General features: G+C 35.4%; 2 protein-coding genes across 2 annotated transcripts; both read left to right on the plus strand.

Moving 5' to 3' along the window:
• On the plus strand, nt 851–3,136 carry LOC18507181 (cytochrome P450 71D10). Its single transcript, XM_018124585.1, has 2 exons — nt 851–1,768; nt 2,374–3,136. The coding sequence occupies exons 1-2, from the start codon at nt 866–868 to the stop codon at nt 2,995–2,997; spliced, it is 1,527 nt and encodes a 508-aa protein (XP_017980074.1). The 5' UTR covers nt 851–865; the 3' UTR covers nt 2,998–3,136.
• Nucleotides 6,564–8,537, plus strand: LOC18593325 (premnaspirodiene oxygenase). Its single transcript, XM_018124128.1, has 2 exons — nt 6,564–7,528; nt 7,632–8,537. Exons 1-2 carry the CDS (start codon nt 6,578–6,580, stop codon nt 8,247–8,249), a joined length of 1,569 nt encoding a protein of 522 aa, XP_017979617.1. The 5' UTR covers nt 6,564–6,577; the 3' UTR covers nt 8,250–8,537.

A 13,526-nucleotide genomic window follows, 5' to 3' on the forward strand; every position in this document is an offset into this window, starting at 1 on the left:
AAGTTTAAGGCCACACGAGATTAAGCTTAAATTTTGACCTGTCACACCCTCACCCTTCAAAGTTTCAAAAGTTTATAATTTTTTCCTTATTTTGTTTCAAATATTTATAATTTTACCCTTATTTTTAAAAAGATTTTATAGTTTCACCTGCCAAATGTTGAATTTTTTTTTTTTAACCCCTCAAACTTAAAATTCTAGCTCCGCCACTGCTAGCATAGCACATAGGATAAGCTTACTTCTTCCCAAAGAGAATTTTGACTTGATTTGATTCATATTTCTAAATTATATATTTTTATCAAATATTAAAAAATATCGGATATTTTTTTCAAATCAATCTTATAAACTATACTCGTTTACAACAGTCAATTATGGACAGTGTAACCTCAATAAACAAGTGAACTTGTTGCATGTTTAATTTGTGAAACTACAGTCTTAATTCTTAAGAATAAACATTCATTTGTCTACTATAAAATCACAAACTCTAACATCCAAATTAAAACAATAATTTTGGAATTATGATGCAAATCAAGAGCCTTTACTCAATGTTAAATATGACAAGCAACTGTGGAGCTTAATTTTGAGTCCTTGGTTTGAAGAACGATAAGGAAAATTGATTAGTTACAAATCGTTCTCCTCCTACCTAGTGCCGACATATTGTTCATGATAATTACTTCAGAAGTTTGGTTGGTAGGAAGAGAAATTTTTCCACAAGCTGCCTGTTTCCTTTTCTTCTTTTTATTTACCTTTTGAGATAAAACAAAAGCATGATGGGAAGTAATTATTGGAATTACTCGACAACTTGAAACTTTACCTACAAGAACTTTTCAATAAAAAGAATCAGTTGCTGCTTAGTTCTTGATCAATAATGGACCTGCTATTCCCCTCCTTGTCAATCTTGCTTTCTTCCTTTCTCTTCTTGTCAATAGTTGTTAAAGTTGTGAAGAGACTGATAACCTCAGATGGAAACATCAAGCTGCCACCAGGACCATGGAAATTACCCTTCGTAGGCAACATGCACCAGCTACTAGGCTCACTACCTCATCACATCCTGAAAGACCTGGCCAATCAACATGGACCCCTGATGCAACTACAGCTTGGTGAAATTTCGACCATCGTTGTTTCTTCACCAGAAATTGCCAAAGATGTCTTGAGAGCGCATGGTATTGTCTTTGCTCAGAGGCCTCAACTGCTTTCCATGAGTATCATTACTTACGGTTTTAGGGACATTGCCATGGCACCATATGGCGATCACTGGAGACAAGTAAGAAAAATTTGCACGGTAGAACTTTTGACAGCAAAACAAGTCCAGTCATTTCATTCAATCAGACAGGAGGAGGTCTCAGCTCTTGTTAAATCCGTATCTTCAAATGAAGGATCGCAAATCAATCTTAGCGACAAAATTTTTTCCTTGACATATGGAATCACATCAAGAGCAGCATTCGGTAACAAATGCAAAGACCAGGAAACATTTTCATCAACTATCAGAGAAGTAGTGAAGCTGATTTCCGGATTTAGTATAGCAGATATGTACCCATCATTTCGAGTGCTTCAACTGATTAGTGGAATGAGACAGAAACTTGGGACTCTGCATCAGAAGAGCGATAAGATACTTCAAGGCATCGTTGATGAACACAGAGAGAGAATGGAGAGTGGAAAAATAAGTGAAGGAGAAGCAAAGGAAGACCTAGTTACTGTTCTTTTAAAGATTCAGCAGCTTGATTATCTTGAATTTCCTCTGACTGACAACAACATCAAAGCAGTCATCTGGGTTAGTATGTCAGCTTTTGCTTTTAGATCACAATCTTACACAAATTAATTGCTTAGGGTCTCAAACAGCGTGTAGTTCATACTGAACTTAGAAGTTGGAACTTATTTTATTTTCCTGTCTCAAAGCCAAGTTACATCAGAACTCAGATTTTGCAAGTTTCTATACTGAGATTGTCTATGTTATTATTATTAAAAAAATTAATTGTGTGGCAAAAACAATTAGCCTTTTTGTTCAAAGGTATTAAATATGTTCCCATGGCATCTGCAAGTGAATCAGATTAATGATTTGTACCAGACAATTTCAATTCTAGTTTTGTTCGGTTTCATCCGGATGATTGTTAAGCATGTTTTACTGAAAATTTTTATTTATAATGGGATTTTGAATTGGAATTGTTCAGGGAATACTTTCTAATGCGAGTATATTTTGATTTTGCACAAGGGGAGTGAGCAAGACCCTCCCGATAGGGATATTTATTGTCTTGCTCTGAGAGGGTTATGAAATTTAGTAACCTTCTTTTTAATGAAATTCACAATTTCATGACTTATAAAAAAAAAAAACCTAATCTATCATTAACTTGAACTGATGTTGGGTTCACAATCTGTCAGGATATCTTCAGTGGGGGAAGTGAGACATCGTCAACAATTGTGGACTGGGCAATGTCTGAAATGCTGAAAAATCCAAGGGTGCTAAGAAAGGCACAAGACGAGGTAAGGCAGGCCTTTCATGGAAAAGGGGATGTGGATGAAGCAAGCATACATGAATTAAAATACTTAGCATCAGTAATCAAGGAAACCCTGAGGTTACACCCTTCTTTGCCTCTGTTACTTCCAAGAGAAAGCCGAGAGAATTGTGAAATTATGGGATACCAGGTTCCTGTCGAGACCAAAGTCATAATCAACGCATGGGCAATAGGAAGAGATCCAAAGTATTGGAATGAACCCGAAACATTTTACCCTGAAAGGTTCCTGAATACTTCCACTGATTTTAAAGGAAAAAATTTTGAGTATATCCCATTTGGCGCAGGAAGAAGGATGTGTCCAGGCATAATGTTTGCACTCCCTAACATTGAGCTGCCTCTGGCAAAACTGCTCTACCATTTTGATTGGAAGCTTCCTAGCGGAATGAGGCATGAAAATCTAGACATGACTGAGACCTTTGGTGTGACTGCCAGAAGGAAAGATGATTTAATCCTAATTCCCACCACTCATAGCCATTCATCTGCTGAATGATAATTTTCTCTGGACTGCATATTAGTTATAGAAGTAGAGATGTTTTCATGATCTCAATAAAGCTCGGAGAACATGTGAGGTAGATTCCAGGCAGAACATGTTTTAGGTTGCAATATATTCTGTTGTGACTTATCTGTCAATGTTGTATATATTTCTCTTGATGGAATATCATCACTCTTGGCAAGGACTTGCTGGACCATTATTGCCCCATTGGCTGTTTATTTTGTCCTACTAAAATTGTTTATATCAGAATTCAGATTTTGCAAGTTTCTATAGTGAGATTGTCTATGTTATTATCATTAAAAGTAATTTTGTGGCAAAAACAATTACCTATTTGTTCAAAGGTATCAAATATGTTTCCATTGCATCTGCCCAGTAAATCAGATTAATGATTTGTACCAGGCAATTTCAAATCTAGGTTTGCTCGGTTTGATATATATCCAATGTATCATCAACCTGAACTGATGTTGGGTTCACAATCTATCAGGATATCTTCAGTGGGGGAAGTGAGACATCGTCAACAATTGTGGACTGGGCAATGTCAGAAATGCTGAAAAATCCAAGGGTGCTAAGGAAGGCACAAGATGAGGTAAGACAGGTCTTTCATGGAAAAGGGGATGTGAATGAAGCAAGCATACATGCATTACAATACTTAGCATCAGTAATCAAGGAAACCCTGAGGTTACACCCTTCTTTCCCTCTGTTACTTCCAAGAGAAAGCCGAGAGAATTGTGAAATTATGGGATACCAGGTACCTGTCAAGACCAGTGTCATAATCAACGCATGGGCGATAGGGAGAGATCCAAAGTATTGGAATGAACCTGAAACATTTTACCCTGAAAGGTTCCTGAATGCTTCCACTGATTTTAAAGGAACAGATTTTTAGTATATCCCGTTTGGCGCAGGAAGAAGGACGTGTCCAGGCATCTTGTTTGCACTCCCTAACATAGAGCTGCCTCTGGCAAAATTGCTCTACCATTTTAACTGGAAGCTTCCTAGTGGAATAAGGCATGAAAATCTAGACATGACTGAGACATTTGGTGTGACTTCGAGAAGGAAAGATGATGTAATCTTAATTCCTACCACTCATAGCCATTCATCTGCTGCATGAGAATTTTGTTTGGACTGCATATTAGTTATTGTTTTAGAGATGTTTTTATTGTCTCAATAAAGCTTTGAGAACATGTGAATCAGATTCCAGGCAGACATGTTTTAGGTGGCAAAATTATCTGTTGTGGCTTATCTGAAAATGTTGGCAACCCTCTTGGGATTGTGAAGGTTTTAACGTTTGATAATATCAGTTATATGTTATTTGTTGAAAAATTGTGACAAAATTAGGTTTTTAGGCCTAACATTCCCACTAGGCTAAAAGTCCATACTTTTTTCAAGCCTATCTATAACTATTTTAAAGGAAGCCTTCCTTACTTGACACTTGAAAATGTTGCCTAAAAGAGAAAAACCCCAAATTAAAAGGCTTCCTTCTTTTTATTACTTTTTTTTTTAGTTTTTCAACAATTATTATTAAATATCAATTCATATTTAATAAATATTAATATAGTAATTGAAATGTAATTATCTTTTCTTTACGTTAAACGTTGAATCCAACAATTTACTTAAAAAATATATACATGTCAATTATTGAATCAAATTATATAATATAATTTTTTTTATCAAATTAAAATATACAGCTGTTTGTTATATTTAAAGGAAGTCCCAAAGGGGTTTCTTACTTGACATTTGACAATATTACTCGGAGGAAAACTCCAAAGGCTTCCTTCCTTTCATAAGATTATTACTTTTTTTTATCTTTTTTTTTCAACGTTTGGGATTGTCAAAGTTTCCATATCTTCAAATGAAGGATCGCAAATCAATCAGACAGGAGGATACCTGGTAATCAACGCATAATCAACGCATAGAGCTGCCTCTGGCAAAATTGCTCTACCATTTTGACTGGAAGCTTCCTAGTGGAATGAGGCATGAAATCCTAGACATGACTGAGAGCTTTGGTTCGACTGTCAGAAGGAAAGATGATTTAATCCTAATTCCCACCACTCATAGCCATTCATCTGCTGAATGGTAATTCTCTTTGGACTGCATCTTAGTTATAGAAGTAGAGATGTTATTGTCTCAATAAAGCTTGGAGAACATGTGAACAAGATTGCAGGCAGAACATGTTGTAGGTGGCAAACCTTTCTGTTCTGACATATCTGTGAATATTGCTGTATGTATTTCTTTGGATGGAATTGATAGACAAGTAACATGTTTTAGTTATTTGTGTACATGCACACACATGTATTTGTATATCAAGAACATACACCGTTTGACACTTCGATCACGAGAATTTAAGAGTGATTTTGAAAGATGTAAGGCATGATCAGAAAACTCATGAAAGATGAGTAAATGTCTAAGATTTTGCTTTTATAACAGAAAAAATGAATTGAATTGTTGAAAATATTTATAATGGGAAATTTCCTTTTTATGATTTGAGATAGAAAAAAAAAAGTTACCAATTTGGCTCTTTTTGAACAGAGGTTATATACATTTATTATGGAATAAAATGTTTGAATATCTTATAATAGAATATTAAATAATGTGTGGTGTGAGATTGAAAGTCTGACCTAATATTTCATTGCAATAATGTGTAACACGTATATTTCAATTTGATTTTCTTCATAATTGAATTCATGAATCTCGTGGTAATGCTACTGTTTACGGTCATGCGTAAGGATCAAGAAATTTTTGTTTTTTTATAGGAGAAATTGTCAAAGAAAGGAGAGAATTTGAATTTCCAAACCTCATCAATTTTCTTAGAGAAATTTAATAGTAACTCTTAACTAGACCATGTGTTAATTGTTTAAATCGAGAAATCAATTGGTAATAAATGAATATTAATTTAATTATAATATAATTTCGTGATAGTAAATTTGAAATTAATGAAATAAGAAAGTACACGTAGGTTGCGTGGAAATTGGTTTTCGACCATACGTACAACATGCTGTCCCCTGTTGTGTACTCAGACAAGACATGTTGGGACACTTAATCTTGGTTTTTTTCTTTTATTTTGTCCTTTTTTTTTTTATAATGTAGAAAGAAAATGACACAACAACTTCCAATCTCTTGCACAATTCTATCAATAATAATGAATGCTCTCTACAATTTCTTCCTCGCAATATTCTTCTTCTTAGTACTTTTCAACTTTGAAATCTATCTGGTTAATTAAAAATTGCAAGCAATAGATCTAATTAGAGTTTTGTGGTGCAGAATAAATATAAATACATGTGAGATATATCAGGAAGAGGAGATAAAGGTCGACATCAAATCCTTGGTTTTAATTATGATTGAACATATATCATAACTCTATATCACCCCAACAAAGAGAGCCAATTTAATTTGGATTTGACCCTTAATTTCCATTATTGATTTGCTTGTCAAATTCGAGAGTTAGAAAATCCTACTCGCATGCTTTGATGATTGGTTCTACATCTGTACACATGTTGGTGTGAAACTATTGACTAAGACCAGTAGTTTTTCCATGGAAGATTAACAAAATGACAACCATATATATACTTGCATAATTCTTATGTATTTTTGCTTATCACAAAGCTGTATCTTCACCATTTCAATACAAAAAATGGAGCTTGAGTTTCCTCCATTCTCCATCCTCCTCACCACCCTCCTCTTCCTATCCATGATTGCTAGAGTGGGCAAGGCTTTGAAAGATAAGAAACCATCCCAAAGGCTGCCTCCAGGGCCATGGAAACTACCCTTCATAGGAAACATTCACCAGCTTGGTGGCTCACTACCCCATTGCACGTTAAGAAACTTGGCACTCAAGCATGGCCCCTTAATGCACCTACAGCTTGGAGCAGTCTCCACGGTTGTTTTATCTTCACCTGAATTTGCTGAGGAAGCAATGAGGAAAAACGATGTTACCTTTGCTTCCAGGCCGTATCAGCTTGCTCCCGGAATCATATCTTATGATTGTACAAACATTGTCTTCTCCCCTTATGGCAGTTACTGGAAGCAGCTTCGAAAGATTTGTGTGATGGAACTCTTGAGTTCACAGCGGGTGAAATCATTCAAAAGAGTTAGAGAAGAAATGGTTTCCAGTCTCATCAAGACAATGTCTTCAAGCCAAAGTTCACCAATCAATCTTAGTCAAAAGATTTTCTCGTTGACATATAGCACAACAGCAAAAGTGGCCTTTGGTTCAAAATGCAAAGGACAGGAAACATTCGTATCTGTCATCACTGAAGTTAATAAGCTGGCAACAGGCCTCACCCTTGCAGATTTGTACCCTTCAGTTAAAGCACTTCAGATGATCAGTGGAATCAGGACAAAGCTCGAGAAGCTACACCGAGAAGCTGATGGAATACTTGAAAATGTCATTGCTGAGCATAAAGAGAGGCCTAGAAAAGAAAATGGCAGCGGTGGAGACGAGAAAGACATAGTTGATATGCTTTTAGACCTTCAAGAGCACGGCAACCTTGACTTCCCCCTATCTGCCAACAACATCAAATCAGTCATACTGGTATATAACTATTTCTTGTCATTTTTGTTATTTCAAGCTTCAGCAATTAATGCAATAACTATTCATTTGGCACCATAACTAAAAATTCATTATCCACTTTCAGGACATATTTGCTGCAGGAAGTGAAACATCATCAACAATTGTTGAATGGGCGATGTCAGAACTGCTGAAGAATCCAGGATCAATGGAAAAGGCTAAAGCTGAGGTGAGAGATGTCTTTAAAGGCAAAGGATATGTGGATGAAGAGAGCTTTCATGAACTAAAGTTCCTTAAATCAGTTATTAAGGAAACATTAAGGCTGCACAATCCTGTGCCTTTGATACCAAGGGAATGCCGTGAGAACTGTAAGCTTGGTGGATATGAGATACCTGCGAAGACTAAAGTCCTGATCAATTCATGGGCAATTACAAGGGATCCTAGACACTGGAGTGAACCTGATAAATTTAATCCAGAAAGGTTCCTCAATAGCTCACTTGACTTTAAAGGAACAGATTTCCAAAATATTCCATTTGGTGCAGGAAGGAGGATATGTCCAGGCATATCATTTGCTCATGCTAATATTGAAATGCAACTTGCCCAATTCTTGTACCATTTCGATTGGAAGCTCCCCAATGGAATGAAGCATGAAGAACTGGACATGACAGATGCGCCTGGTTTAACAATAAGGAGGAAACACGACCTGTTCGCGATTCCAATTCCTTATCATCCTTGTCCCTCTTGAATAAAACAAAGTATCAGATGTTCATTTGGCTAATATTGGTTTAAGCCATTGTGATATATAGTGTTAGTACTACTAAGGTCTTTATTCTGTTAAATTATGGCATAGTCTGTAAGGGTTAAAGCTTGGTTGTTGTATGGTAAACCGTAATGAATTAAGGTTGATGTCTTGCAAAAGTAAAGAGCTCTTCTATTGTTTGGAATGCAAGAATATATCTGGAACGACCCAACTTCGATCGCTACCAGCGTCCGAGACCTCCTGGAGATCCTGCCAAGTCTAGAATAAGTCTTTATGAAATTCTCGAGACATTTATTAAATATGCTCTCACGTATGTAAGCGATTAATAATAAAAATAATTGTACTACAAATTTTCCCATTTCAAATAATGACAAATAAGTGTCAACCACAAGGTTTTTAACAATACATATTCATGAATTAACAATAATTCACAACATCTAAAAATCTTATGTAACTCGACCCTAGACAGCGGAGCTACTCGGATAGAATGCTATGAGATGCCTTTACCTATCCATGGTGGACCGTGCGCGTCGATGATTTCACGCTAGGCTGATCTCTATCTGTAAAAAGGGAAAAATGAGGGGTGTGAGTCTCATAGACTCAATGATCATCAGCTCTGTGAGTAGAGCGTAGATGAGAAACAGGCAATAAGATAGAGATTTTGAATAATAAAAATTGCAAGAGTAGATAAAAATATTTAATTCAAACGAAGAAATTATGCCTTATATATATAAGAAAATATCGAGAATCTCTTGTAAGTCGTAATCAACCATAATGTATATCAAATCAAGTAAGTAAACTTTTGTGCAGCAAGAAGGTTAATAACCATTTTCAAACTAAATCAGTAAAATATCATTTTAAACCTCATGTTTGTAAAAGATCTCTACAGTTGAAATTATCTCATGTAATACTCAAATCAAATCAATAAAGTTGGGCAAGCTCCCGCAAAACCAAACAGTAACTAGGTTTATACACAGTTCGTAAATCGCCTCGCACGCGAGGGTAAAATTCATATAACAATAAATCCAGGGGGAGTTGCAGGAAATCGTATAATTTCATTTTCACCATGCATGAAATAAGAGTTTGAAAACCCAAAGAGATTTTTTGTCTCGAGTAGGAAATCAAATAAGATCTGTGGTCCCGCTACCACGTAATAACATCCGGGAGCCTTGCTCCACTGGATCCTACATGCCATGGCAGTCTCAACGATGTTGGTCGACATCGGAGAATCAAGTGGTTGCAACCGTGTAATCATCTGGTGGCCTAGCCACGCATACATATATCACAGGTCGTGGTCCCCGCCACGCCTAACAGCCTGTCGACGACCCAAAGGTTCTCTAGCTAGAGCTCACTCGTGCACGAGGGTCACACTTAACCAAAGTGACAGCCAACCTATTCTCGAATCTCTCGGTTTATTAAACCATTTTAGAAATCACTTTATGTCCTTGAAATCTCGTTTCAAAATTATTTCCAAAGCATTGAACATAGGGTATGATAAAATCTATCATCATTTCCATAAAATAGAATTTATGCATGAATTTCGAAATAACATGTAACGACCCAAGTCCAACCACTGGCCTAGTAGCTTTTTGGGCCTAAGCCACGTTGCCCTCAAAAGTTCAAGCTCAAGTTGCTTATAGTGGTGGGCTTGGATTATTGTATAGGTCTTAACAATCACATTCACATCAGATGTGGGATGTTGGGTATCACACAACAATTCGCATGGCAAAAAAGTATCATAATCATGTATGCACACTGCACAATGATAAGGCACAGATTTTGATGTAAAACAGTGTGAAGGGCTTGTTTTCCGATTTTCAAAACACTTTACATATAATTTATACATATATATTCAAAACAATTTTTGAAAATAATTTGCATTCACAATTCCCTAAAATGTCTACCAGCACATGTTATCCATAATTTTCGAGTTTATAATAAATCATACGTATAGGTATATATTTAAGAAAATTTTAAAATTGACACCCCCACTCACCTAATGATAGCGGGACACTACATCGCTATTTCTACTTGCCGGTCACTCGTCACTTGCTTCGGCACGTCGCTATAGTACACTATCTTACTTTGGACTTCCAATTTGGGCTGGGTCGCCTAAGTCTCCACTTTCTTTTTCTCTTTTGGACTTTTCTTTTTCTTATATCCATTGGGCCCTTCTCATGGGCTCTTCCCATTTCTTCTTATTGGGTTATGCCCATTTTTTTCATTTCTTTTTCTTTTCTCTTTTTTCTTCTTCTTTTTTTTCTTTTTTTTTCTGTGTTTTTCTTCTTCCTCCTTCCCATTGGCGTCACACCTTTCTTTCTCCTTCTTTCTTCTCCTCCAATCGACCCTCTTTCTCTCTTTTTCTTTCTTTTCTTCTTTTTCCTTCTCTCATTCTCCTTCCTTTCCTTTCTCCTTTCTTCTTTCTTTTTCTTTCTTTTCTCCTCGGCTTGACAGATTTTCTTTCCCTCTTTTCCAGCAGATAGTACCAGCTTTTTCTTCTTTCTCTTTCTTTAAGCTCTTTTTCTTTTCTCTCTCTTTCTCTTTTTCCTTTCTTTTCCTTCCTGGTTTTTGGCCGACCCCTACCAAAAGTTTTCTATCCATTTGGCTTGCCCCACCACCATCATTTCTTCTTCCTTTATTCATTTCTTTTCTTTTTTTTTCTTTTGTTCAGCCGGCCCCCTTACATTTCTTCACACTGGGTGTTACAATCTCCCCCACTTAAATAGAATTCGTCCTCGAATTCAGGTCAATGTTGATTAATTAATTCCACTCTAGGCTCCTATTTCATTCCTTCCTTTATAAGGAATTTTGGTTTATCCACCTTGTTTACCTTTAATTCAATTAGTATACTTCATCTATGGCTATTATTATCTTTTAGAATCAAATTAGTGGTACCTTCCACAATCATTTTGCTTATTATTAAAATGTCGAGCATGCCTTTATCTCCATCATTAACTTTGAACCATAACTTTATCTCAATCATCCCAATTTTGATCACATATTACATTTATGTATACCTAATCACCCTCTTATTACTTCGTTCCTTGTCAAACATCTCGACATCCATTCATTCATTTCATCCCTATACCATATTAGATAGCTTACAGCATCATAAACATGCCATATTCATCCTTGTACGCATTCTCAACGTTGGGAGAAAATTAACGTCTTCAATTATCCCCACATACCTCATGTTTATCTTACACTTATGCACTCCAATCATCTCCATCTTTTTGTTAATTACACGTTCGAAGATTCACACTTCTACATCATTCTTAATTTAATACAGTTCAAATTGTGTGGGAAGGTAGTTCACTCGTCAATCTTTATCCTTAAGTATAATTCTTTCGTTCACCATTAAATTCTTTTCAATAGTTCTAGTCCTTCATGCTTTAAAATATATTATCCTTATTATGCTCTAAAACTTTTTGACCATCCTTGACAAAATTAGATCTCATCTTTCTTACCCAATTCGCCAATATTCACCTTATAATACTATCACCATTTGTTCTTCATCTATCACCTTGTTGCCACATAAAGAATTTAACATAATTAGGAAATAACACTTCATTTATTCTTGCCTCTCGATTATATCATTTCATCTTGACTCTTATTCCGTGATTCTCTTCATTTCCACATAGTTCAATTTTTCTGATGGTATCTCTTATCATTGTACCATTTATGGAACTCTTCAAACATATCATTTTCAAAACTCAAATCACTAAAAATAATTCTTCACTTCTACTAGTTACATATGAAACTCCACATATACATATGTATATTCATTTAAACATCAACATCCATCACCGTGTGTAGGGACTCCTGACAACTATATTCAGATTAAATTCCCTTTTTACTTTTCTCATTTTCGACCTTTCTAGTTTATCCTTCTATTTCACTTCCAAAGATCATATTTAATCCGTAAATATTAGATTATAATCAATTTCCAAATTACTCTTTGAACCCTTAAGTTATTATTCAACTTACATCCTACCATACTTTATCCTTCATATGGTCCATATGAATTCACATTATGCCTATGCACAACTTTACGCACTTACGAACTTAAGCTTTTCTCTTATCATTTCTAACCATATACATAAGTTTCATTACATTGTGTATCCTTACATCACAATGTCATTACTCAATCTCAATCACTAAGTATCACTTTCAGCAAATTATAATCCGGTATCCGTGTATGCTTTACGATCTTATTGATCCTTCAAGTTTATCTTTATTGGATCTCTGCATTTTATGCAATAGCACAATTCCTAAAAGTCATCTTTGTTTCTCCTTTACCTTTTATACTTCCATCATATATGTCCTTATTCATTTCAATATTAGTTAGTCACTTAAGATTTAGATTCATTGGAGTCGTGTGCACCTCTTACATTTTGAATTACAATTTCCACATTAGGGGATTCTCATTAACCGGCTTCATTATCAAGATTACCTTCAATCATCTTATACTATTTCTTTACACCAATATGCCACTATTTTCCTTTTAGCAGCTACCCAATCAATGCTGGTAATTGCAAAACTTGAAATAGAATTCTACTTAAGTACCTCTTAATATCATTGCCAATATCCATTTTCAAACTTACATCACGTGACCGCATAACCCATGGTTTAGCCATTAGGCTCCTTGACAATTCCAAATACTACACTACCTCATCATGTAGGTAAAATATTCCGAAGTACTATTACCCATCTTTCTTGGCACTGGTGCTTTGATGTATTTTTTTTTTAATACACCACATAATTGACCTTGTCTTATTACTAATCTCTTTTCTTTCAACTATATCAAATAAGATTGCAACTCCTCCTAACGATACTATAAATTAGCTCAATTGTTATGCCAACCTTATAATTCTTCATTCCCAATTTCCTCACTTGATATTGGCAGCCCTTTATTTCTTAAAATTCATCTTTAATTAACTTAATATTCCTCTCAATTCTTTACATCGTAGTTTATCCCCATAACTTTCCAACTTCCCTTTTTCTGACATGCCACGATATCTAAGTCCATGAAGAAACCTTTCGGTTCACGTAATATTCTCCAACTCTACGTCATGTCTCATTACCAAATCTTTACTCGTATATGAGTATTTGAATTCTCAAATCATCATCTCGTTTCTAAATAGATCTCTACAATTCCTATACTATATTTTTATTCCCTCACCAAGAGTAGTATCATTTAATCAAACCATATCACCCTCGTTCTCTAAATATTTATAACACAATTCAACCTTTGCCTACCCT

This window comes from Theobroma cacao, chromosome 7, assembly GCF_000208745.1.
Source record: "Theobroma cacao cultivar B97-61/B2 chromosome 7, Criollo_cocoa_genome_V2, whole genome shotgun sequence".
NCBI classification, from domain to species: domain Eukaryota; kingdom Viridiplantae; phylum Streptophyta; class Magnoliopsida; order Malvales; family Malvaceae; genus Theobroma; species Theobroma cacao.